Raw genomic sequence first — 27,185 nt, forward strand, 5'->3', positions numbered from 1 at the left:
TGTCCAGCACCACCCTGAAACTCACTCTTCAATCCCAATAATTGGCAGCAACTAATTAGGAAGGAAAAATGCAAGTAGTTTATTAAATGTCGATTACGTGTTTGATTACACACGATCACAGAACAAATCTTGCTTGGACAAGTATATTCATTTTCTCTTGCTCACTTCTTTTGTTTGTAGACATAAGAAATAGACACAGTGAAGATGCTGCTGTACCATGCACTGGGATTTCAAGCCTACAGGTGACTGCAGAACACAAGGCAAGGAGAAGCTGACAATTCCTCTGCTGTTTCAGGCTGCTTTCCACATTGCTCATCATGGGATGCACATTACTAACTCTCCATGTTCTCTCTTTAGGGCTTCCACATTTGACATACAGAGAATCAACTCAAAGATACCGCCAGAATTACATCACAGGTTAATTGGAGATACATCAGCATAAAAGAAAGGGACTTGTTACAACTTTTAAATTGCTGTAATTCCAAAACATGTACAAGAACTTAAAGAATCATTCTACATAGGAAAAAAATCTGCATTAAACAACAGCTTCAAATGATGTAGAAAATTCTGATCTTAGATCCTTGAACTGTATCTAGTGAGTAATGTGACTTTTGTTCATCCCATTTATTGTCACTTAAATTATCAAGTACTAGTAAATGAAAATGACCGAACCATGTTATACTATTAAAATTTGCAAACATACACATTTACCTCTTTATTCTTAGTAAATAAAAATAATATTTGCTCAGAATATTTCCAAGAATTCTTGTTTGTGAAGGCAAAAGAAAATCCTTGAAGAAGCGTCTGCTTTTATACTCCACTAGCATATCCCTCTGCGACAGTAGGATTTTGTATCCAAAGAAGTCTTTTTCCCTGGCAGCATGTTTTCACAGCTCTCTGCACATCAGATCCCTGCAGTCAGCCGTGCTTCATGGCAAAGGAGGCTGCTCCACACCCAGCTTTACGTAACTCCCTTGCACACAGTTTGCTCAGCCTTGCTGACTTCACTCTTGCCCTGGGTGGGTATTATCTGCCCACATGGACTTGCAGAGTTTCATGCTTTATCAGCACACAGTCCAAGACGTGCCAAATACACAGGCATCACCTTAAGGTCAGAAGCTAATCCAATTTAGCAAAAACATTCCTCTTCAAAATCATCCCAGTTGACCACAATTATAAAGTTGTGATGGTTATAAAATGATAATCAAAACCTTGTGAGAGTTGCACTTGAAGAGACCATAAACCACCACCTTATTTGGACTACTCCCTTACATCTCAATGAAACACTACATCACCCCTAATTATTTTCTCTAGTTTCCAGACAAAACTAAAAAAGGTAAACAGCCAGGTTAGTATATTTTTTGCAAGAATAATTTGAACACCTACATTTTTTCCCCTCCATCTGAATTCTAGCACCACCATCCACATCGTGTAAAAGAAGTCTTCCTCCAGTCTGGCCTGCATGTCTCAACACCCCTGCCCCAAGGCAGTCACCAGCCAAGCATCCCCCCCAATCCCAGACAGCTCTCAGACCTGGAAGGCTGCAGACCAGCCAGTACATTCAGCATGGCAGCACTAACAACAGCCCACCAGTGACAGTCCCACAGCATCACAGCCAGCCTTGACTTCGCAGCAGCAGGACACTCTCTCAAGGCCTGGCTTCAAGAGAAGACCAAATCCAGTGTAAAGTACTAAAGTGCAAATTTTTTGAACCTAGAAAAAGCACTGGCCTGCATATTGGTCAGACATAATACCTACAGTTCCAATTACTAATTTCTGATAGTTTACAACAGCAGCCAAGTGCCCCAGGGCACTTTTAAACCACAGACCCTGCTTACAGAGGTACACTACAGCTCCATTTATATCCCTGTCTGCCTTCAGCATATTCAGTCAGAAGTGACTCTGGAAAAGTAAGAGATCATTTAATTATGATTTTATTCCACTGTTTTCACACTGTGGTGTTCTCCTTAGAAAAATACTAGTAAGGTCATGCCTAGACTTTTTTTGGAAGACTTTCCCTGGTTAAGATTAACTTCTCTATTCACACCACAAGTGGGTGAAAAAAAAAAAAAAGCCTACAGACAAACAATTAGGAAATGAAAGAAAAAAATGTAAAACTGCATTTATGGCCATTTAAGGCTATGAACTGAAAAAGAATGAATAAGCTCTTACGTCAAAAACAAACAAAATTTTAATATTGTTGACAGCAGAAATATCTCTCTTTTTCAAGTAGTTCTTTGTAAAATATGTCACTATAACTAAGGCCCTAACCCACAGTCTTGCATCCTACCTTACAGTAAACTGCTTACAGATGATTCTAGAGAGAACCTGTGTGCCAAACTTGCCATTAAACTTCTCCCTCTGCTCATACATGAGAGAGAACTAGCAAGAACATAATATCAAAGAGCAAGTTTCTTTTCATTTCTTCCTCAAAGTTAATCATTGCCTTGGCACTAGGCTTGCTCAAGATGCATTACCTAATGTCTCTACCCACCTACAGCCATACAGTTCTTGTGCTGTAATTAAATGGCACCAAGCCAAACATCACTGATCTTGCACCTTTCTAGTAGCATAAGCAGGCAGGACATGCTTATGCTGTCGAGTACCAAACACCTCCACTGATGATGAACGTGCTTGGACAACACGGGCGACAGAAGCTGTGGATGAAGCTTGCCATCACAGACGCTTCACACACACAGGACAAGTTTGTATTTATTCCATAAGCCCAGACAAAAAATTATTTTTAAAAAGTTAAAGTTAGAATTCAGTTTTTCAGTGGAAATGTTTCATATGAAATGGGTTTTAAAACTGCAACCTCTGAGGAGGACATTCTGAGTCCCATCAATGCCTCAGTCAGGACACATTCCAGGGACAGGAGGGTAGGACTATAATCTCTGCCTTTCATGCTGTCCCTCAGTTTTACAGATGATGCTCTTTACCCTCTCACTCACCTCTCTGCTCTCTCACTTGGAACACCAAGGCTTCCACTAGCTGCATCACACAGGCTCAGGCTTAACAGTTACCCCAGCCACTTCTGCATCTCACTCCAAGACACCTATCTTACCCTCCTTCTGAGTTGTCATGAAAAGTTGTCATGGTTTTTTCTCTTGCTTAGAGAAGCAAGAGAGAGAGCAGAAACACAACCTCCAAAAAATCAATAGCATGGAAAATCTATGGAACACTGCCAGTCTGAGTATAAAATAAGAACAAACACAGTAAAGATCTCCTTTCCCTGATGTAAACATATGGTTTCGGAAGTCAGTACCAGTCCACAAGTAATCCAGAAAATCATGGTAAAAAGAAAACAGTCTTTCTCACACCAGAACAACTCAACAACACAAACTTCCTTCAGAAGGAGCAGGAACAGCATCCCAGCTTAAGTACATGGATGACTCTTGCCTTGGATCAGGAAGGGTGCTTACACCAGCTCAGAGCATCACACAGCAGGCAGCCCACTCTGATCAACATATCCATCTTCTCTCCTAGATGTGGCTCACAGCTGTTCATTTGAAAAGCAACCAGGAGAGAAGGCACAGGGCCTTGTAGTCTAAAAAGCTTTCATACTGGTTTCGGCATTTTATTCTTTCCCATGAGACCCCTCCTTGAAACCTTTACATACACAGAGATTAACTGACCACACTGTGTTCTGCAGACATGCTGTTTTCAGTCCTGTGGATAAGACAACTGATGTAAACAGAGCTCACCTTAAAATACTAAACTTCTTCTAAAGCAAAGTAACTGCCTGCCTTGTTTTCACTTGGAAGGGCTTAGATTACACTGTTCCACTTTCGCTGCTAGTATATGATCTGGCCAGTGTTTCAGAGTTACATCCTGAACTGGAAAGCAAGACCACAACACTGCTGTGCTGCTTGCTGGTCACTGGAAAGATGTACTGCGCTATTTCTCAAACATCATTTCAGAAGATGCATCAAATGATCCTATATTTCAGAAAATAACTATGCAGCCTTAAAATCTCCTAGGAGATCCAGGCCTCATTTAGAGGAGAAAAAATAGTTTCTTGGTACAACGGCAAACAGCAGCTTCTTTTAGAAAAACAGGCTGCAGACCATACCTGATCTTCTAATTTTTAAATAAGCATGACAAAACCAAGCTGTTACTCACTTCTGATACAACCCTCAGCCAGCCAATCTTCAGTCTTTCAGACATTTAGTACAACTAAAAATTGTGTAGAATAAACACAAAAGAGTACAGACTTCCTGAAGAGCCAGTCTCAGTAAACAACCTGCAGATGTGAAAGAAAATGAATCACTTCTGAGAAGTGATTATTATATTTTTTTTCCAGTTCACAGATAGATGGGTAAGTTACACAGCAGCTTCATAGATAAGCTGCTACAAGAAGAATAAAAGACTCCTACTTTGGGGGATTTTTTTTTTTCCAAACTTCCTGTATTAGATAAACCTTCCCATTAGCATCAGCAGGTTTAGGTTCAAGCTCAAATTTATTTGTAGCTCCCAGAGTTTTCATTTCCCTGTGTTTCATCAGGTTTTGTGTTGGAAAGTGCTCTACTTGCTCTATGTACAGGGTTACAAGGGCCTTCCTGGAACTCAGGCAGCCACACAAGAAGCAGAGAAAAATGTAAGCAAGAAAACAACCCTTATCACTATCACTGTCCCTTCTGCACTGGATTGGTACAGAGTCTCCTGGCTCCTTCTCGTCTTTGCTTTTCAAACCATAGTTTCACTTTCACCACAAATTAAAATTACCAAGTTAGCAAAGTCAGTGCAAACAGATGAAATCTTAGCTTGGCAAAAACTGAGTAACTACTTACTCTCCATACGATGAACTGAAAACATTCATTAGCTAAATAGGTCTGAAAGAGAACAGCAGTTGAGAGAGCTCAACAACTAGGTCTGATGATATTTCTTTTATAGAAATCACCAATGGGAAGCAGACAAGTTTTAACAATTTGAATTCTTAATTTTGAACCATGTGTTGGAGTAGCTAAATATGAATTAAGAGCTGCTGACAAATAACAAGATAAAGTAATAAACACATTGGCTCTCCTTTGAGATCTATGATCTATGAGCAATGCACACTCAGTTCAGCCACTCAACAGTGTTCTGACAGGTTTGTATTATTTCAGCATTTGACAGGCAGAAAAAGCATATTGGGAAATTCACTAATTTACTTAAATTACAGTGAAGCCAACTACTAAGCCAAAAGCCAGGCCTATTTTGGCTGCCAGGCCTATGCCTGATTCAAGGGTCTTTTTTCTGTTCTCTCTTGGATAAGAGAGTATTCTTTGATTTGGAAACTCCCCGTACAACCCCCGCACCAGTGAATACATGGAAGACATCAAGATTTATACACATTTCAATTGTTTGCAGCTCATCTACATACACTTAAGACTTTACTCATATTTCAAAGCTGTCTGGGTAGTGTGCTTCAAAAAGCCCTCATAGTCAAACTATACACTTACAGTACAGAGGGAAAGAGCCACCTCTCAGGATTTTTTGGGACTGGCCTTGCAAAAATGCCTCAGTTTCTGTAGGCATCCAACACCAACATCAGACATTTTGAATAAATAATTAAATTTCCTGAAGTGTTGGAGAGGGGGGAAAAGGCATGGGAAAGATTTTTCACTTTCAAAGGCATACAGAGAATGAGAAAAACTTAACCCTTTAGTAGTTTTTATTTCACCAAAAGGAGGTCAAGTTTTACTGAAACAGAACCTTCATCCCTCCTCTTACAGAAGGCTCCAACAATTATCCTCTCAAAGCCAAAGCAGCTGCTGAAAACAGGTCCACATAGACATTAATGTTTCAAAGACCAAAATATATTAAACCAGAAACATTCTCCAGCACGAGTCTTCCTTTACTGTAATAATCAATCGGGTTAGAAGAGACCTCCAATATCATCAAGTCCAACCCTTGATCCAACACCGCCGTGGTTACTAGACCATGGCACTAAGTGCCACATCCAGTCTCATCTTAAAAATCTTAAAAACCTGGATGTTGGATCAAGGGTTGGACTTGATGATATCAAAGGTCTTTTCCAACCCGGTTGATTCTATGATTAGCAGCACTGCTAGACTGCTCCATTCTGCCTGGATCTGCCACAAACGACAGGCAATCTACTTCAATTTAATGGGAGAGTGAACAAGGATATTTCATATGGACCATGTACATTTTCCAGAAACAAACATTTTGTGTTTCAGGTTTCACTGCCAGCAGCAAGTGTGCTAAAAATCTATTCTTACAGGGAGCTTTCACACCCACATATCAGTCAACATAAGTAAAGGTGGCAGCAGCACTAACAGGAAACTCAAATACTATACTTGGTCCTACAAAAACAAATTTCAAATTACTCCACCGGATACTTCCCTGGGCCAAGCAGGCATTTAGAGTATTTTTAATGGCACCAGGGTTGAATGTTTTAATTACTACCTACCACATTTTTGATTCTTGGCCATCAATCGTTGCTATCAAGCCATGACATCTTTAAAGTGCCTGCTCTCAGAAGTTATGGTACAACAAAGCAAGAACAAACCAGCAAAAGAAATCCACGTGGTGATCCCAGGTTTGCCACCAAACTTGTGCCACTGTGAACAAAATCTATGTCAATTCCTGTCTCCCAGGTTTCCATTAAAAAAAAAAAATCTGAACACCAGGTATATCCAGTTCCCAAGGAATCCAACTAGAGAGATTCCCAACAGCCTCAGAGGGAGCTGGATTAGGCCAAGATCTGCAAACATGGTCAGCTCTCACCAAAGTCAAGGAAACTCAGCACCTTAAAAACTAGGAGTTTTTGAGAATCTCAGCCTAATTTGAATGCAAGGATTACTATTTTAGGAATAAGCACTCGTACACAGAACTTGGTCCCCATGTAACTTGTCTATGGAACAAGATTTAAAGATCTTGATCTTACATATCAGGAAACAGCTTTGCCCCAAAAGAAATCTGTGGTAAAGTCATCCTAGAATAAATTACTTGGTTTCCAAACTCTTTACCCAAGCTAGGAATGAAGCATTTTAATTATCATCTCCTAATTGCAGTTAGTGTAATTTGGGGTGGGGGGCAGAGAAGAAACACGCTTTTCCACAGTCTGCTGGTACGAAAGCTGACCAAAAAAAAAGTGACTTTAAAAACACACATTGGCTGTAGTAAGTGTTCTAACCATGTTCTGTGGCTTCAGAAACACATTTTCCTCTTTGAACAAACTCCCATATCCAGTTCTACAGAACTTTTTCACAATGACAAACAGGAGAAACTACTAACAAGGGGAAATCAGGGAAGTTATTTGTTAATAAATGAACAGCTACAGCATGTCAGACTGAAGGTCCCATTTCCTCTGCCTCTAGCTGTTCTTTCTGTTCTATAGCCAAAGACACAAAAGAAACATCCCAAAATACTGTTTTCCTTCAGTGATTCTCTTGCAATCAGAGCTACACTGTTTCTTTGCTTCAGTAATTCTCCTGCAATCAGAGCTACACTGTTTCTTTGCCACTGCAAAAAATACTAAGGGAACACCTGCCAAAAAGGAATGGGATTAAGCATGACAATTTAATAGATTATTCAAGACAAAGGAGAGATCGAATCACAGCACAAAAATATTGTGCCAACCCCCACCCAAAAAATACCTATTGTGAACAAAGATGTAGCCCTTCGCTGACCAGGAAGCTGCTACACACAGTAGCACAAAAATGAGAAATGACTTACTAGAAAAGCTGGAGGTTGGCACAGCACACCTGGAAGTGACAGTCTGCTGCAACCATATTTTTCTCCAATACACTTGAGCTTATTTTATTTAGAGAAAAAAGATAAAACTCCCCAGTGACCCTATGCCTTTCTCATTCAATCACTTCTGACTCTTCACAGAATCATTGTGGGTTCCAATCCTAGTTGACTCAAATGACCGATCTCTTAGAAACATTCAGCATTAAAACACAGCAACTGACCAGCATCAATCAAATAAAGTCTTCTCGACTCTCTAGAGACTTCTCAGGAAGACATGATCTATATGCTAAAGATCCATGTGGTTTGATTACAATACCCAGAACCAATGATAACCTCTGAAGGTAATTCACAGAAAAGCTAGCCAAGACAGGCTTTAAATTACATTTAGACCAGACAGTAATAAGAACCACTATTTTTCCTGCAAAAGAGCAAGTTCTGATCCACGAAAATGCTCTACCTTGCGGAGCAATGCTATTTCAAAACAAGTAATCCATCACTAGTGAGCAACAAAAGTGATGAAGATCAATGCCCTATACCATACATAAAGAGTAAAGCTACAGTTACCTTGCACTAACAAAGTAATCAGAAGGGAAATCAGCTAAAAAGTTCTTGAAACAAAGTTAGGCCCAAACAAAAGCAATTTAAACTTTGGGATGCCTATGACCAAAGATTTTAAATTCTACCGGATTGTGGGAAAAAAAACCAAAAACCAAGACCAACCAAACCAAACAAAACCAAACCACCAAAATTCAAAGTACAAATTCTCCCATATGCTCAGAACTGAGGGGCTAACATAGCATTAGAGAGAGAAGGGAAAAGAAAATGGAGTTTCAATGCCCTATCTAGCAGCAAGTCTGTACTTTCTATTCAAAGTGTGCTAAACTTTTGGTTCTATACAGGCCAGGAGAGAGGTAAATTAAGACCTAATTTTCAAAATTCACTCCAAACTGGATAAAGTCCCTGGACTTTGATCTATTCCTTGAGACAGAAGGAAAGGTTACACCAAAATGTCAAGCCACAAAGCCAAAATATAACCCCATCCACCACTTTTCCACCAGCAAATAGATCTCTTTTCCTCCTGTAGCCCCAGCTTCCATTGCACTCCATGCAACCAGGAACAACTAAAAAACAACAAACCATTTTCCTCCACAGATTAAATGCACTTTAAAAGGTGGCAGTTTTGAAAAAGAAAGCTTCTACCGAGGGACAAAGGGTGCTGTTCAATTCTATCATCACATACTCTTTCCACAGCACACAGTGCTTCAACCCAATATGCCAGCAATAATACTTCCTTTTTACTCTTATGCTTTCCCCTTTTCTGCTACATACAGGGTGCAGGTCAGCAACTGCAAGTTTGGGTTTTTTTTACACCATCAGCCTTTCATCAAAATAGTAGTCTTCCTTAGTTTCTTTTTCCCTTTCCTCCCTCTTACACACACTTTTACAGTAGTTTTTCTTTCAGTGCTTGAAAACTACCAGATTGACAGCTCCAGTGAATTAAGCTCCCTCTTTGTCGGCAAAACAAGAGCAGCACCACAGGCAACCTCAGAACAAACTCTATCCTTCTCTTCCCATCCCTCCAACCAGCAAGCGTATCTGAATGCTGAGCTTCGCACACAGCTCTATCATGCCACAGTGCCCTGTACAGTCTCTGATAACGTGGTTTATCCAGACTAGTTCAGAGGACGCTTACGTTAAAGCCACACATGCTGGAAACATGATTCGACACATTTATCGGCACGTACCTGTGCCAGACAGCACAGCTACTCTAAAACCATGAGGCTGGGCTGAGCACACGTACATCTGTGCTCAAAGACTGACTGGCAAAGAAAATCCATTTTAGACAACAGTGTGAAAGAATGCTGAGTTGAAGCAACTCAAAGTCATACTTGAGACTACAGAAAGGCAATGTTAACTGAAAAATCAACAGGAAGACGAGAAAAACTCAATGCGCTCAATACCAGACAAAAGATGAGTGCAGATCTTACTCGAAAATTAATTGTACATTTGGTATAAATGCTGGAGAGACAGGTCTTCTCTTACTATTGCAGTACTAATACCATGCTTCACTTTTTGAGAGTGCTCCTCTGCTATGTTACCAATTAACCTGGTCAGGCAGCAAATGTGGATCTGGACACTCTCCTCTCTTCACTTACAAGGGGTTTATAGGTTCCACAAAACCCTCCACTGTTGGTTGCAAGTCACAAATGACCAAGTACTAGATTAAGTTAGAAGATAGCTCCTAAACTGTACCCAGCTTTTAGTTCCTCCTCCCTTTTCTGCAAGCTTTTCTATTTTTAGCAGGAAAATGTTTTCTTTTTGGGGAAGAACTTTTGACTTCTGAACTTCAAGACATCTTGACCGAAATGACCTTTTTTTTAATTAGTCAAGAGCCAGAATGCTTTAGTAAAATGAACATGTCATCATGGCTGGGCTTCGCAAATGAAGATTTGGGAAGGGCTCTATCCACATTTGTTACAAGAGCACTGGTGGCTAAAAAGGAGGGAGTTTTTTGTTTGTTAGGGTTTGGTTTTTTTGCTTTTGTTTGGGTTTTTTTTAAACCTGTAAAGGAATGGATATTACTTATTTTTAAGTGTATGTGTACATGTTCATTCCAAGCAAAATGAACATGTACACATACACTTAAAAATAAGTAATATCTATTTCTTTACAGGTTTTAAAAACAAACAAATAAAAAACCCTAACAAACAAAAAACCTCACAACACAATAGAAGCAACTTTGTTTTTACCTATGCTTTTACTCACAACAAAACTGGAGAATTGCCAACAAGTGCCAATAGCTTCCTTATGTTCCTGTGATGTCAGAAATGAAAGTGAGTTCAAAAATGCATTAAAAGGTTTATGTGGAGCAGATCCACCTGTGGCTATTGAACGTGGTACCACGGACACAACTGCTGCCACTGGAGTCTCTAAACAGTGACTGACAGAAGGCAAGAGAGTCTGCCAAGGGGAAGATGAGCACATTTGCTCTGTGCCTCATACTTTCTCTAAGCATCTGCTTAGAGATCAGTCCCAGTTCAGTCCCAGCTGGCTGGGTTCAGGTCTGTTTGGCTGCCCTCATGCTCTTCAGATGGCCTGTCAACCAAAACACCTCCAAGGAGTTAGAGCCCCGGCTACGGAACAAACACACTAGTGAACTTGTACGGGAGTAACCTCACTGTTACCTACCCCCTGTTACCCTCTCACCCTTCAAACACCAGCAAGAAGAGCCCATTCTGCCTGCACTGGTACCAGACTCCAATGATAGCAGGCAGAGGCGGCTGGATCCTCAGCCTGTAATTTCTCCTAAACTGAGACGAGATTTTGTAATCAAAGGAACAGCGTGTTCCTGAACAAAGCAGCATCTACACACAGCTGTATGACATACAGATAGAGCTAAAGAGCAACAGTTTTCAGTATTTACATTCATCTCTGGTTTGTTTTTTAACTGCAAGGAAATAAACAAGTTTCTCCTCGAAGCGCACACACGTATCCAGTCAAGTTTAAGTGGTCACTGCTGGACTCACTAAACCATACTATACTGCTGAAGCAGGCAGTGTTTCGTAGCCCATTTATACAAATGACAACACCATTCTTGCAGGGAAAGCAGGTTGACAAGATAAGGAATAAGCCTAGTCATCACACCAATACTTTTAACCACTAAATTCATTTCAGAGTGGCAGGGAGAAAGGACTGCAGTACTGTGGCTGCCCATGGGGCAGGCGTGGCATTTCGTAAGTGAACCCTTATGATATCATTTCCTTCCAGCACCATTAATCACCCCAGACATCACTTGTTCTATCAGCTATTAACCAGTTGTCCCAACCTCAACATGCAGATAACTTTATCAAGGTTAGGCAGCAAGTCATTACTAAGCACTACAACAGGCAGTGCCAAAGGCCTTGTTTCGAGAGAATCCTCTGAACTATTTCCTCCTGGTGTAACAAAACACATTACACTATTACATGTACTTATCCAGACCTAGCATCAGGGAGAAAAATACAGAAAGTACAAAAAGTCAGCAGCACTTTAAATCACATAATTTCAGAAAAGGACAACTATGTTGCTTATGGCCAAAACATTCAACTCAAACCAAGTCTCTTAAAGCACTGATTTTTAGCCCATAAGTGCTCTTCAAGAGGGGACTCCCTCAGTGTGCATGAATGTTTGTGGTGTGGTCTGACGAGACAAACATGGGGCTTCAGAATGACAGCCAGAAGCATCCCAGCTTCACAGGTCAAGATTTAGCTGCAGACTTGTCTTATTCACTTATTTTTCCTCCTTTGCCAGTGGCACCATGCAGAATGCAGTTTCACGAGGCAGTGCCTCTGGACCTAGACTGAACATGCAGAACCAATGTGTTACAGAGGGAAAGGACTGGAGATAGCCTTGTTGACAAGGAGGAAGAAAAGCCTGTGAGGAGTGTGATGAAGAGCAAAAATAAGCCTGGTTTTGAGGAGGAGGACCGACTTCAGATTTTTCCAAGCAAGCAAACTTAACTCAGCTGTATGTGACAAGACAAGACACGCTATAAATCTTCACTAACTGGCATCTCAGGGGAGATTAAACAGTTCAATGTGGACAGAACCTGCTTCCCAGTTCCGTGCCTGGCTCTGCCAATTACTTTCCTAAAAGTGCCACTGGAAACATGATTTTCTCCACTCTACAGATCAGAGCCTTGAGAGCCCTCAGAGCAACCTCTCAATGAGCGCACACCCTTCTGCCTGCATAGGTAATAGTCTGGTTGTGGGAAAGAGCAGACTTCTGCTTTGGTTCCCAACTCACAGGAATTACTTGACAGAATTTGCATGAGTGGCAATCACACTCCAGCCAAAATAGCCCAAGCACTGAGCTGGGAGGAAAGAGAATTACAAGTAACAACATTCTACTTGGAACTAAAGGACATCCCCTTCCACAAAAATCAGCCATTTTAAAAGCCATTCCTAAAGTACATGGTTGTCCTCCAAACACGATTTCTCTCTGCAGACAGAGAGAATACTAACCAGCATTTTTGTAGTATTTGGACAGTATGAAGTATCAGCAGTTTCCTCCTTGATCATATAAAGCACATAACTCCTTCTGAGGAGAGTTAATTCCATCAGCACAAAACAAACCATTGTTTCAAGGACTGAACACTGAAATAAAAAATGAGAAAAAGGAAGACGACCAGACAAGAGATGGTTTGTTCCACAACGCTATGGCACAGATGTGCCCATCCCAGGTGGTTATTTTATCTGTTATCATGCTTATTTTAGTGTTTCACATGCACTGCTTCCTTCTTTCCTTGGAACATATTCAAGAATGTCATCTCACCAAAAAGTGTCAACAGTTGAGATGAATAGCACATTATCCAGCCAGTATCAGGAGATATGCTGTCAATTGGTGCTTCCCAGGTGCAGCATATTAAGGCAGAGGAAACACTTTCTGTCATCTCTGACACCCGTTTCAGGCTGAGTCTATATATTCAAAAAAACTGCACACATTTAGAGTGTGTGCCTAGACTTCCCAAGTCATGACTCCTGAATTAGTGAAGGGACTTCAAGCTACTTAATGTACACAAAGAGCAGTTTCTCAGGTTCTTACTGCACTATTACAGATTGGACCAAACCAAGAACAGCACTCACCTCAGCAGAGGTCAGTATCTCTGCCTTGAAACAGGACCACAGGCCCGTTTCATTCCCACCATGTTTGTCCGAACTGGTTGCAGAAGTCTCAAGCAACAAATTCCACTGCCTACCGAGACAACCACATTATCTTTTCCACCTTCCTATCATCCCTCCTTCTTGGTACAATTGAAGGCCACTACTTTTTGTTCTGCCTACAACAGAACTGGGGAATACGCTTGGCAGGGGATGGGGGGGACTTGTGTTGGTTTTTTTTTTTCTTTCCTACAAGCTTTTTACAGTGTCTGAACATCCATCTCCAGCCTCTTACTCACGTTGAATAGCACCGTACAATACGCTGTATTTACAAAACCTCCGATCCTTCTCACTGCTCTTTTGGGCACTTCCCAGCTGATCGGCCTTTTCCCTGAAATGCCATGCCCCAGGCTAAAGGCAGGAGGTGAAACTACGGCAGCAAGAACCTTATCAGTGCTGTGCAGAATGGAGGCCCTACCTCATTCGCCTTGCGGGCTCTGTTTCGACTGACACACCCCAAGATGACATTCATTTGGGGGTTCTGGGGGCTTTTTTTGGCAACACTGTCAATCTGTATTCAGCCTGTGACCTGCAAAAGAATGCAGATCTGTCTCTGAAGAGCTGCCACCTGACCAGGCTTACTATTGTTCCTTGCTGCGTATCAGTTCCAACAGGTTGTGGTAAAGGGATGTTCCATGAGGAGGACGCAAACTTCCTGCACCTGAGGTAAATGATTGCTAGACCACAAAACAGAGTCGCTATGAAAGGGTGATTGTTACAGTCCCTTGTGTAGTGGAGCAGCTGCGCTCTGTGTTCCCATGAAATGGTTCTGCAAGCATAACGCCGTAAGCTTTCTGTGAGAAGAATGCCTGCCAATAAGTGTTCCCAGACATTAAGAAAATGCACACATATCCAGTTCTTCTGGGATGTAAAGTCTTCTCCACACACTACTGGAAGGAGGAGCAGGGACTCAGAAATACAGTGAGCTTTTCCTCCAAGAAATACATGGGGTTTTGCTACTACCTTCAACACAGTTTCATGGTTCAGTGCAATTTCTACCACTAGGCTAGTTCTAAGTCTTTGTTAGAGTTGATGTCAAAGAAACCTACCCACCCATCTGGCCCCCAGTTACTTCTCATGATATAGTATTTCAGACTAACACAAGCAACAATGGGAGCTATTGATCAACACACATACATTTTATTTTTATGGCTTTTAAGGCTGTAAAAGCTAACTGGCACAAGCCAGACATTTAACAAAAGTAGTATTTAGGGTTTTTTTGTGGAGAATTGGGGTTAAAGAAAATCCCTTGACTTCTTCCTGGAAAAAATATGCAATATACTTCATGCCTACTATATAAAGAAACAGATTATTTTAATACCCTCAAAACAGGGTATTAAAATCTTAAATCTGTCTTAAAAGTCATGTTTAGGTTCTTGTGCACAGGCCATGGCACACAAGAGATTGCAAATAAAGTTTAGAAAAGAAAAAGAAAACCATACAGATCTACAGCACTGAAAAAGCATTTATTTTTATGGTAGATTTACTAAACAGAGCAGTTTCTTATATATGCTAAAATAAGGCTTAACTATCTATCGCAAATTAAATGGACAGAAGTTGAAGAACCAATTTAACTTAAAGAAAAAAAACCCAAACTATTTCAAGTCACAGAAATTTAAATTATGCATACTAATATTTTGGTGGGAAAAAAAAAATTCATTGGTTACTATATTCAGCAGATTGACCTGGTATCAGCATCAAAACGGTTTCATCATAACTCAGTGAAAAAAAAACCCAAAACCAAATCAATCCACCACAGTGACCTGTCATAATTAAATGGTCTTCAGCACAGGTGACATGCTCGACCAGGACCTACATGCCTAAAGTGCATAAAACCAAGACCTGCTGAACTGATGCAAGTCACAATTCATGAACATGGTCTCAAGTTTCAAAACAGTCTTCACCAGTGCATGGCACCTAGGAATCCAAACTGGACCAAGATGCCTTAGCTTCCTGTGTGTCAAGGAACACTATCGGTTTCTCATGGATAATGTCTCAAGGAGGAAAGATGACCATTTAGCTTGCTTACTAAAAATCAAGACAACTGGGCTTTACTAGGAGGCATGACTCAATTACCCTACTTCCATTGCTTTTTGTGGGCAGAATTTGAGTTTCTCAGAATTTCTATAATTTCCTGAGAACTTCTCCCTCCCAGATGCACACCCTGCTTTTATGAGAAAAAACACAGCACAGTAAAATCCATAAATAATCTGGGTGTTAGGGTACACAAGCACAGTTCTTCTGTCAGTCAAATTGCAGGATTTATCATGACATGAGTTACCTCTTCAGGCAACTCTTTAACTCCTTTCCTATTCGTTTTCTACATGCCAGAAAGAGGAAATTCTGACTCATTATGAATATAGCTACACAGAAAAGCTACCACATTACCATGCAAACTTAAAGGTTGCACATGTGAATGCTTTTGCCCAAAATAACTGAGAGCCAGCTTATCATTCAGAATTGGGTGACTTTAAATTATCTCCTCTTGGATGAGGCATATTTCACTTCACATCACTGTAACTTATTCATGTTGCCATGCCCTTACTGCCTTGCATCTCCACAGCTCCCTGAAGAGACCATAGTAACAGCTGACAAGCAGAACAACTACAAAGGAAATGGAGGCTTTTACACAGTGAAGAGCCATTTGTAAACGGCTGCAGCTCACTAATCTTAACTGGTGCCAAACACAGCACAACTCATTTTCTGAGAAGATATATGCATTTTTCTGTACTACCACCACCACTCCTCATACACCATGAACAGGAGTCCTTTTATTCACAACATCCACAGAGACCTGGCAGTACACCAATGCATATTTTACAGAATGATAATGTGGGCATCCAAGAGTCTTTACCATTACCACCATCTGACATTGACAGAACATCTCTCTCATCTCTATAATGGAATGTGGCATCTCCATTTCCCTAACCTTGCATTAGTGCTCATGCACCTGCACACTGACAGCCATTCCGAGGTCAACGTGATGAGCAGGGAACTGATTGGATTGAGAGTCTTTGCCAACTGCATAACCACTAAATGCAGCTTGAGACAGAGAGTGAGTCCAAGCAGCTAGAGAAAGGAGGAACTGCTCCTTTCAGCAGCAGAGACACGTGACAGCATCAGAACTACACCTCACAGGCTCCTAAATTCTCAGTTATGAGCACCCAGAAACTTTGCCTTACTTTTTATCAGGGCATAGATACTCTGTATTTTGCCAATAGCCAGCAACCTAAAACACTGATACCGTGCCATCATCTTGGTGAAGCAGAACATAAAGGCTCACGGGAAAGTCTACTTGACATGCACAAACCAGACATTTGTACACTGCAGTCCCACGAGGACCTTACTTGGGGAACTGCAGCCACAGCAGATATGCTGGAATGCAGATAACACAAAGCATGGTGTCCTAGCAGCTTTACTCAAAAGCACAGGACTTGGCAATAGTAGCTTCTTAATAATGACTAATAAATTCACTGACAACATAAGAAGCCTGTACCACATGCCCTGTTCCACACAAAAGAGCTCAATCTCACACACAACTCAACTAGGAATACCTTCATATGAGCAAGGCTGAGACAGAAACACTCCTCTCTCCACTGAAACTATACTGAGGCACAGAAAGGAACATAAAAGTTTTGCTCCAACAACAGCTTATGAAGTAGCTTATGTGGAAAGGAGTTCCCGGGCAGAACCAAAAACCACTTTGGGAAGGAGAGACCAGAACTGAGGATGCACCTCATCCCAAAGGAATGCCCCTGCCACGGTGCTTCGCACATAGCAGGGAGGATGACTAACCTGGCACTGAGGAGGGAGCTCAAATTCCTCTCTATACACAGCAGCAGGTTCAGCCAGAGGACCACAGTGAGCTTGGCCCATCTTCAGGTTCGGCCTCCCTTGGGAGGCACCAGCTGCAGGCTTCAAACCAGACTTCCCACTTGTCAGGGCAAGTGCTCTATCCTCCAGGTCAACAGCTCTTGAGGTACCATTCAGGGATCACTGATCCCCTGCCACAGGCCTGGGAAAACACACTGCCTTTTTGCTCACCATCCTGCTCAGAAGCCTGGAGATGTAGATGCATTAAGGGCTGTACTGGGCTCTAATTCAACAATTGGGAACCAATGGTCTGGGCAATAAATGTGGAGGTAGATGCAAGCACAGGCACTGCCTTCATCTCCTTGGGCTGCACCTGGAAGGCACAGTCAAGGCTGTTACGCTCTACAAAGAGCACAGCTCAGGTAGGATGTATCTACTGTGTCACCGTGAGGACCAAACGTGGAGGTGAGCTCAATGGCCTTTGATACAAGGAAGATTCTCTTGGGGATATAAAGCTTAGGCAATAGTCCCAAGACACTGTTCAGGCACGACAGCTGCCATGCCAGTCACACAGAAAGTTTCAAGGTGGATACAAACATGAAGAAAGTATTTCAGGTTCTTGCCCAGTCTTTGTGAACAGAAAGCTAAAAGCAGGACTGCCTATGCCCCAAAGCTGCACCTTAACTGCTGGTCCTCTCACACTGGCTCATTTCAGTTCAGATAATCTAACCTAAAACCTGGAGATACTCTTAAGAGCACTTAGACTCTATCACACAAGAGGATGATTCAAACAGATTTTGAAACGTCTGTCCATGACCACTCTAGGATGTCAGTGCTTTGCACTAGAAGTGGCTGCCCTGACAGACTGTAAAGAAATGAAGATTCTTATCCCAACAATACCCCTCATCTAAACTCAGCATGCTTCGGGAGTTCATTAGGAGGTTTCTCTTACTTTCCTGGACTATATAATTGCTTCATTACAAACCCGTACAAACAAATCTGAACTTTGCAGTCATCCAGAAAGTATATCCCTAGGCAACAGGCAAATAAATTCCAAGTAACAGTCACCATAAAGTACATAGAGAAGACAGACACATAGTCCACTCTAACACATGAATCACTGTACAGGAATGAGTACCTTTGTCTTGCTTTTTACCATATACAAGATTTCTGGTAAAATGTATGTTGAGCTTGGCACCACTTTTTCTACAGCTGAAAAAGCTTACAAACACACAAGTCATCAAGTAGATGTTATGCATAGAACACTTGAAATCTTTGCCTAGATGAACACAGCACTCCTCCAGTGTCAGTGGAAGCTACTGGGCAGGAAAACAGAGCATACAAAATATCAGTACAACTTGCTACAGTGACTGTACTTATCCTTAAACCAAATGTTTAACTCCACTTTTACAGAAACACTAATAATGCTTTTAAAAGTACCAAAGCACGTATGAACATACATCTCTGTCCAATTTCTATAAATGGTACTCAAAGCGAGCTTAGCCTGTACAGGATGAGACAGACTAATTTTCACCAAGAAATTAGTAAAGTGTAGCAATAGAGACACTTCTGGGTCAACTTTTACAGCACCATGAAGACCTAAAACTATTAATAACATTTGTACAGTACACAAAGAAATTGTAGATCCATGTTATGTAACACAAGTGTAAGGAATTTCTGAAGTAGAGAGAAATGAAGCAAAGCACCTAGTCAGAAAGAGAAACATGGGCAATGAGGGCAAAAAGTCAGTTTGGGAGATTGCTAAGCATAACAATGTACAGCTCATAATACCAAGAACGGAAGACAAATTATTACAAAAAGTTTTTAATGGATTTTCTGAGATTCTTCCTAAATTCTAGGCATGAAAACTAGCCTATACCAAACCTCAAGGCCCTAAAAATTACGTTTTTCTTAACAGAGGTTAAAAGGTATTTCTGCGCATCAGAAAAACTAAAATCTCTCGGCAAGGTCAAAACTTAGTCCACAAGTATTTTGTTGGAGGATGACATAAAATTTAAAAAGACGTTAAACCAGAACTTGTGGCCTTTTCTTTATATTTTAAAAAATTGATAAATTTTGCTGAAGTTTGACAGAGGAGATACAGAATGCCAAGTACACAAGCTGATGGAAAAGCTTCTGTCGCTTTCTCAAAACAGTTTTCTGTTTCTTTTGCTTCCTTCATCCTTACAGAAAGAAGCAAGTGCTGTCAACAGAAATTTCACAGGGATTGGTGTTTTTAGCATGACATGCTTTAATAAAGTATATTTGAAGTCTTGTAAAATATATTCTGTAAAGTTTGAAAAGACTTCACAGAAACCACCACATAGGTTATGCCGCAAATTTTTCAATTACCAAAACTCATTTAATATCCTTGTTATGAACTATTAGAATTAAATAAGTCAGAAAAAAAATGTTATTCAGTATCAGAAGCTGTAATGCATGTGTCACAAGACCTTGGACCCATAACTTCCAATGAAATAATAAAATTGTGTAACATACTGCATAAATTATCCTCTAAGCTGTTCAGATAAAGTCTAAGTACTGCTTATCAAACTAACCTTTACCTCTGGGACTGCACAAAACAGACGCAGTTATACTACCTTCGGATGTCTCATTCATGTCTCAGATGAATACAAGCTTATTCAGGGGTTTGTGGACTCTAATTTTATATGTTTTCACATGACGTGAAGGAAAGTTATTCCCCGTCGCCTAACTCTTCCTAATAATAATTCGGTTCGTAACAAGGTCCGCAGAGATCCGGGAATACCAGAGACCTTTCGGCAAGCAGCGGGCAGAAATTAACGCGGGCGGGCAGTACCGCGGAGCTGTGCCGGGCCCTCGCACACCCACGGGGACGCTGCACCGCCCCGGATCGGGTTTCCCGGGAGCGATCGGCAGCACCCAGGTGAGCGGGAGGCAGGAGCGCACAGCCGCGGCCCGGCGGAGCGGGGTACCCGGGGCACGGCGAGCCCTGCGGCCCCAGCCCCGGTGGGCACAGCCGGCTCCGGGAACACGCACCGAGCACGGAACGCCCGCGGGCCATGGCCGAGCCCCGAGCGGCCCCAGCCCCATCCCGGGGCCGCCGCCTGCCCCGGCGCTCCCCGCGGCGCGGCCAGGGCCGCCTCCTTACCGGCATAGCTCGGCGAAGGCCTGGAAATTTAGCTTCCTGATCTTCTTCTCGCTCAGCCAGTATCCCACCCGCTTCCCCTTCAGGAAGGTCTGCATGGTGCCGCCCCGCGAGCAGGGGACCAGCTCCGGGCGGCGGGGCAGCGCAGCTGCCGCTCACACTCGGCGCCTGCCAAGCGACGGCTGCAAGGGAAGCAGAGAAAGGAGGATCAGCCGGTTCCCCGCGGCGGGCGCTGCCCCCCGCCCGCCCCAGCTGAGCCGCGCCAGGCGCAGCCCCCGGCAGGCGGGCAGCCCCGGCAGGCCCTGCCCCGCACCGGCGGGCAGCTCGCCCAGGCGGGCAGAGACGAGCCGCTCCCCGCACCAGCCCCGGAGGCACACCGCTACCGCTACCGCCACCGCCGCCGCCGCCGCTCGCCCCGCGGCACGCCCGCAGCGCCCGCCCGCACGGACCCGCCGCCGAGCTCGCCTCCGTGCCCGCTCGCCGCTGCTGCTGCGCGGCCGCGGTGGTGCTGGTGGTGGTTCTGGTGGTGCTGCTGCTGCTGCAGCCGCTCAGCTCCCCATTTGCCCGCTATTCGCAGCCGCCTCCACTTCCTCCTCCTCCTCCTCCTGCGGGCCGTCCCCTCCGCCGCGCTCCCACCCCCCGCGCGGGGCGGGCACCGGGACGCTCCCGCCCGCCGCAGCACCGGGGCCGCGCCCGCCCCGCGGGCACCACGCCGCCGCCGCCAGGGGGCGCCCGCGCCGCCGCCGCCTTAAAGGGACAGCGCCCCTCACTGGTTCCGGCCTGGCCCGTGGGTGCGCCCCGTGGTTTTGGTTCCTAAGGAAGAACATTTTATGTGGCCACTTACATTTCCTACTGGAGCTATTGAAAACGGTTGTTCAGTACATCTTTCATATAAAAAAGGTTCCAAGAAAACATGAGTTTTCACTGCAAAACCAAGTATCTTCCTTCTTCCAGCATTTGGCAAGTACCTGTAGGGATTAAATTGAAGTTTCAGTAATGGCTATTTCTTATTTAACTTCCTTTTGCGGGAAGCAAAAAAGGAGGCAGGCAATGCAAGCATGAGCTGGCATACTGATTTTTGAGTTGGGCTTTCCTAAACACAGAGGCAGCTGTTCTGTGCTTCATCTGAGAGGAAGAATCTTTCAGTCAATTGCTAGGGTTATCTCACAGCACAAGTATAATTTCCCCATCTTTGTTTCTCCCCATCAGCTGAAATGAGCACCACTTCAGCCCAAATATTTTAATCTGTCATTCTGGGAATGCCAAGCACGGCCCTTACAATAACAACATCCCTCAGAGGGGGGTCGGCAGTACCTGCAATCCTGATCTGAGGTGCAGATGATGCTTCTATGATGACGCTTTCTGTGAACTGGGCTTGGAGCCCTGTTCAGTGGGAGCTGCTCGGTGAGTTCTGCTGACTCACAGTGCCACAACAAATGCGGTGTAATAACTTCAGCAGAGTATCAGAAAAGTGGTAGAAGCATCCATGCAAAGAAAAGAAGGGTGAAAGCCTTAAGAAATATGAAAATGGTCATTGACTTAGGCTGTTCTACATTCCTGTTGTTATTCATATGAACAGCAAAGTCATCCTGACCCAAGGGTGTATTAGAAAGTAGGCAGAGAATGGAGTCACCTGCAAAAAGCTCATACGAATGGTTTTTGAAAATGTATATCATAGCACTTTTTCTCTATTTGTGGTGGTTTTGAGGAATATGTATGTTTATTTCTCTCCATCATCTTATTTGCTACTCTGTTCTTTATTTTACAGAACACTTTTTATCTTAATCACATTCACACATTTTGCACAGTTCATTAATCAATGTAATTAGAATTAGTAACTGTATTTTGATAGCATGATTCCTGCTGCAGAATATTTTGCTGATATTTAAACATTTTATGGAAGCATGGTAATTTGGGGAAAACCTGTGATTCAAAAAGGTCCAAATACTAGACTTTATCAAACATTATCAAAATTATGTAAGAATCTTGAAACAAATTGACTTGGCTTTCCTGTTATGAAGTGTTTCATTTTGCCAGTATTAGCGCTTTATTTCAGCTATCATTTCACTAGACTTATTTTAAACTTTATTAAAATTTGCATCAGTATATTAAGCTCAAAATCTGTATTTGTATCAGAAAGGAATATGAATTTATTGAAACATGAGATTACTGAAGCCAACTTCCTAAATGACTTCTTTCTGAATGTTTTTTTTCTTTGAGAAATGCCACAGCTTCAGGTCAATCTAAATCACAGTCTGCAGAGACAGAAATATTTATGAACTTCTTTCCAGATATGGAAGAGCAGGTTTTAAGAGGTGTTGAGCATTCTTGCCTCCTGTGGAAATGAAGAACAGGCACTAAAAAGGAGGAATTTGCTTTGCTCCAATATAGACAAACGTGAATGACATGTATCAGAGACCAGATTCACTCTTAGGAAGAAGAAGGCTGGTAAATGCCTTCATTTTAAACCGCATTTTTTGAATCTTAACCCTTGAACAACTGCAGATGTGAGAAACATTTCATCTGGTGTGCCACTCTACTGCATGTTGCTTAAATGAATTACAATCCTCTGTTTACATTGCAGAGCTAGTTCAGGCAATGCCAAACCTGGGACCACACTAAGCCCCAGGGTAATGTTTACGCAATTCCTGATCGGGAGCAAGTTGACTATTCCTGTGACTTTCTGTGGCTCAATGCTGTAAGCTGCAACTCATGAGCTGCTTCATGCTAATTAAAGGGGTGAGGGTTGATTAAGATCTTGAGCCCTCCAGCAACCAGAACTATCTTCCTCTTCATCTTAGCTTCAGCTACAGGTCAAAGCAGGTTTCCCTTGTTTAGCTGGAACCTCTCACACCTTGTCTTCTAACCCTTTCAACAAATACAGAGGCTCAGACAAGGCTGGGCACTTGCAATGTGGCATAAGTTAGTGAAACTCCATGGAAGTTCATTTTAGAATAAGACGAGGCATCTCCACTTCATTAGTTATTTAACTATATTGTCTCAATGAGTGATTTTTTCAGCACCTGGCAGAAGTCATGAGTGGAAAGAAGATGACAAAGTGATTTTCACTGCCTGCAGTTCAAGCTTTTTACATTTTATTTTTATTTTTTATTATTACAGGACAGATGTTACTCTACTGTGGACGGTCAGGAGGAAGGGCTGAGCCTTCCATATCAGGACAGGTCTCCCCCTTCTCCAGTCGGTCAAACCGCCAAGTCAGATCATGTGCTAACATGGCACTGCTGGAACAAGGCTGGAGCACAAGAGGATGGAGCACAAGAAAAACCCTGCACGTGCAGCTTCTTGGCTTTGAGAGAGAGATTCAAAGAAGGGTCCTGGTACTGCACAGCATCCAGAACTTGTCATCATCAGTGATGCAGCTAGAGAGAAATGCATGAGAAGCATGATGGGCTGCCATTTCTCAGGTCTCTGCTATATCTACAACTGAATCGTCACTGCAAGATTCATGAAAAGGCCAGGTAGGACTTCTCTTCCAAGTGGTTCACTACAGGACATGTGTGAGTGAAGCTGAGCTTATACAAATTATGGTTGGTTTTCACCGAACTTCTGGCAAAACATATTGTAACCTCAGCTATTGTCTGGAAACTTTTCTGAATGTACTCTGGGCTAGCAGCTTTTAAGTGATAAATCAGTGAAGGTTAGTACTGGGGATGAAAGCTCATTTCTGATGTCTGAGTTCAAACGTACCATGGCTAACTCCAGCCAAGGGCTGCTGCAGGGATCCGGTCATGGAGGCTCCCAAGAGGAGCCCCTCTAGTGCCTGATGCTGCCCAACCACACTGCTCTGAAGGACCCTTTGTCCATGGAGATGGAACAGGACAGGTCTTGCCAACTGGAAATCAGACTGTCACTGTACAGTCAGCTCAATCAGCATTTAGAGATGCCATCCCTCCAAAAACTGCCACTTATTCTCACCTTCTGCCACGCCAGCCCAGCTCATGTGGCCATTCCTGAACAGGATCGGGGAGCCAGGAATTGAGCCGGACTAAAACAAACTCAGAAAGCTGACAACAGTATTTTAGTCTTAACCCAAACCAATTCCTTAGTCTGGATCACCATCCTTCTTCCTACCCATTTATAGTTGCTCAAGGCAGTGAAGAGGCTGGAAGAAGGAGGCCAGGTAGAGAAAGCACCAAGTTGCCTCTTTTGGTGGCAATCCCACTTCACAGCAGCAGCAGGGATGGGGAAGGCACAGTTCACCCACGTGACTACTCCCTCACTCACCTGACGCAATTTATGCTTCAGTATTTTGATTTTATAAAGAAAAGAAGGATTAGTGAGGACTGACTGAGATTCATCAGTACTTCTGAGATCTTGTAGAGAACAGGAGAAAGAATTCAGCTAGAAGAGCTCAAAAACCTTCCAAAATAAGGTGACAACAATGCCTGGTAGATGACCAGCCCTGTATGGGCCACTGCAGGGCTGTTCAGGGATTCCTGAGCTCCCACCAGCCCCAGTGGAGCACTGCTTAGATTGCTACCTGTTACACTGGGAGCACAGCGAGCTCTTCTGTTCCAGTCATGAAAAGAGGATAAGTATGAGGGTTTTTGAAACTGCAAGGAAACCACCTTTATGGGAACGTACGTCTTACTTTCTGTACAGCTCAAAAGTTTGGCTATCCTGAGCTCTGATGAATGTACATGCTGCAGGGAAGTAAGAGAGGGTCTGGCTGCCAAGTTTGCTTGCTTGTCATGTAGCACTTTCAGGGCAGACTCTGTATGAGCTCATAAGCCAAGAAAAGCATTTCATCAGCGAACAAAGAATTTAAAGCCACAAAAAAAACATGTGGCCAAGATGCAAAAGATGGTGAAGTCCTGTGCTGGTATAATTGTGTCAGTCGGAGCAGATTTTTTAAACTGGATTACTTTTGCTAGTCAAAACCCAAGTGCGGACACAGACTGCACTGCTCTACGTTACCGTAGCTCTCTTGCCTTCTACTATGACAACAAGCTACATGGAAATAATGTTCACACAAACTCTTTCATTACAGACACATACAGAGATTTACTTAGGTGATGGTTTCGGTGTAGTTAAAATGATTCAAACTTTGTGTGCAAGGAAATCCTGAAAGATTGCTCTCCAAAGAATCTGGGTGACCTCACAGTGCATTAGGTTTGGACTGAGACTTGGATAAGGATTAGGCTGCATTGAGATTTGCTCTACCTACAGTCTCACGCTAACAGAGTGGTTATAGCTGTTTGGAGCTTTTTAATCAGGTAGTTTTAAGTGCCTATAATAATTCTGGGAGCATGTTCCCAGCAAAATGAGCCATCTTTCCACAAAAGAAAAATAAAATATTTTGCATTGCTATAATTATTTTTTTATGATGTAACTAGTTTTAAAATTATGAATGTAAATAAGACCAACATGGACATATAACTCTTACATATAAAGTCATATAAAGTGACCTGAACATATATGAATCCTATGACTATTATCCCGTATTTTGCTGATTTACATCTATCTTTGCCTCTTGTGTTAGGAGCACATTGTTCCAGATGATCTAAACAACACATCCTCATTCCAGTTGTCCTCCACTTCCATGAGTTGTTTGTGGCTACAGCTGAACCTTTTAAACTGCTAAAACTGAGAAAACAGGAAAGATAGAAGTCCGGTGTGGGACACACCATCACTTGCACTTTCTTCTCATGGTTATGGCTCCAAAGATTGAGGACCCTTTTCCTGTTTTGTTTAAATGCTTCCTTAAGAGTTCCCTAACAGTTCACAGGCCATTGTGCTTGCTGATTCTGCATGGTCCCATAAAGAGACACTGTCTTTTTTGCTATCTGGGAAGGGCAGCAATTTCCATCTTTTCAAAAGCTACCACAATGTACAGACTTATATAGACAAGTGCAAAAAGAATAGATGCAGAACAGCATTTCCAAAGTTCATTTCCAAAGCACTATTCCAAAGCCAACTAACTGCAGCATTTTAAAAACAAACAAACAAACAAAACAACAAAAAAACCCACAAAAAAACAAACCAAATCCATCTGATAGTATCTCCAGCATACAAGCATGTTGTAGAAGGACACACCCCATTTTTGCCTGTGATGCACTCACAGAGTAAATTCAAGCTTCATCAACAAGGTGTAGAAAAGGTTTTTGAAACAACCCCAATCCTAACCAAAAGCTTCCCCTGGACAGTCAACAGATCGTTTGGACATGCTACAGCTATCCTGAAGTTAACTAAAGATGCTACAGGGTGCTAATCCAGACACACAGCTGAGAAAGCCTTGCTAGGAGTTTGGTGCTGTTCCTTTTCTGCTTGCAAACCTTTCATACTTAGGCATCAGTGGTGCACTGACTTGACTCCTACTTACTAGTGTACTGAAGGCAGGAATATAACCTGCCTTGCTCCACCAGTCATCCCTATCCTTGGCTATTTCCCACTCAGAGCGCATTTTGAAACATTATCTGATCTCAATATTCAATAACCAGAAGAGGCTTTTTTCCCCCCTTCTTGTTCAAATTCCAATTTCATATCCGAAGACTAAACTATACATGTACATCTCCTCCATGTTACCAACACTCTCTGTCCTGTAACATCCCATTTCTACCTCCTACTACACACAGCCCTTCTGAAGGAAGAAGGTCATGCAGAGAAGACTTGGAAATTCAGGAAACAAGTAAGTTACAGAAAACAGGAGATAATCAGCTGTAGCGTAAAAGGGAAAAGGGAGAAAAAACCCAAACCAAACCACCACAAACAAAAAAACCTGGAAAAATCAACTGAGCCTACAATTTCGTTATAGCTCTTAAGCATTTACTAGATTCTCAGGGTTGTAAAGGGGGATAGATAGCTCATTTAGAATCACAAACTTTCAG

General features: G+C 42.6%; 1 protein-coding gene across 2 annotated transcripts in view; it reads right to left on the reverse strand.

Annotated features, from left to right (window-relative positions):
* The window catches only part of ITPK1 (inositol-tetrakisphosphate 1-kinase), a 143,179-nt gene extending 122,245 nt beyond the window's left edge, over positions 1–20,934 (reverse strand). The window contains exons 1-2 of one of the 2 annotated variants that reach the window (XM_027746092.2): positions 20,787–20,934; positions 20,341–20,519 (exon numbers count right to left, since the gene is read on the reverse strand). In XM_027746092.2, the coding sequence (XP_027601893.1) occupies positions 20,341–20,435 (95 nt within the window). In that variant the 5' untranslated portion in view covers positions 20,436–20,519; positions 20,787–20,934. Of the gene's footprint in view, positions 1–20,340; positions 20,520–20,786 lie in introns of those variants that run through there. The other variant, XM_027746093.2, reaches the window with a different exon arrangement.
* Positions 20,935–27,185: the final 6,251 nt, after the last annotated feature.

The sequence above is a fragment of the Pipra filicauda genome, unplaced genomic scaffold, assembly GCF_003945595.2.
Source record: "Pipra filicauda isolate LSUMZ 115617 unplaced genomic scaffold, ASM394559v2 scaffold27_size4233163_pilon, whole genome shotgun sequence".
Classification (NCBI taxonomy): Eukaryota; Metazoa; Chordata; class Aves; order Passeriformes; family Pipridae; genus Pipra; species Pipra filicauda.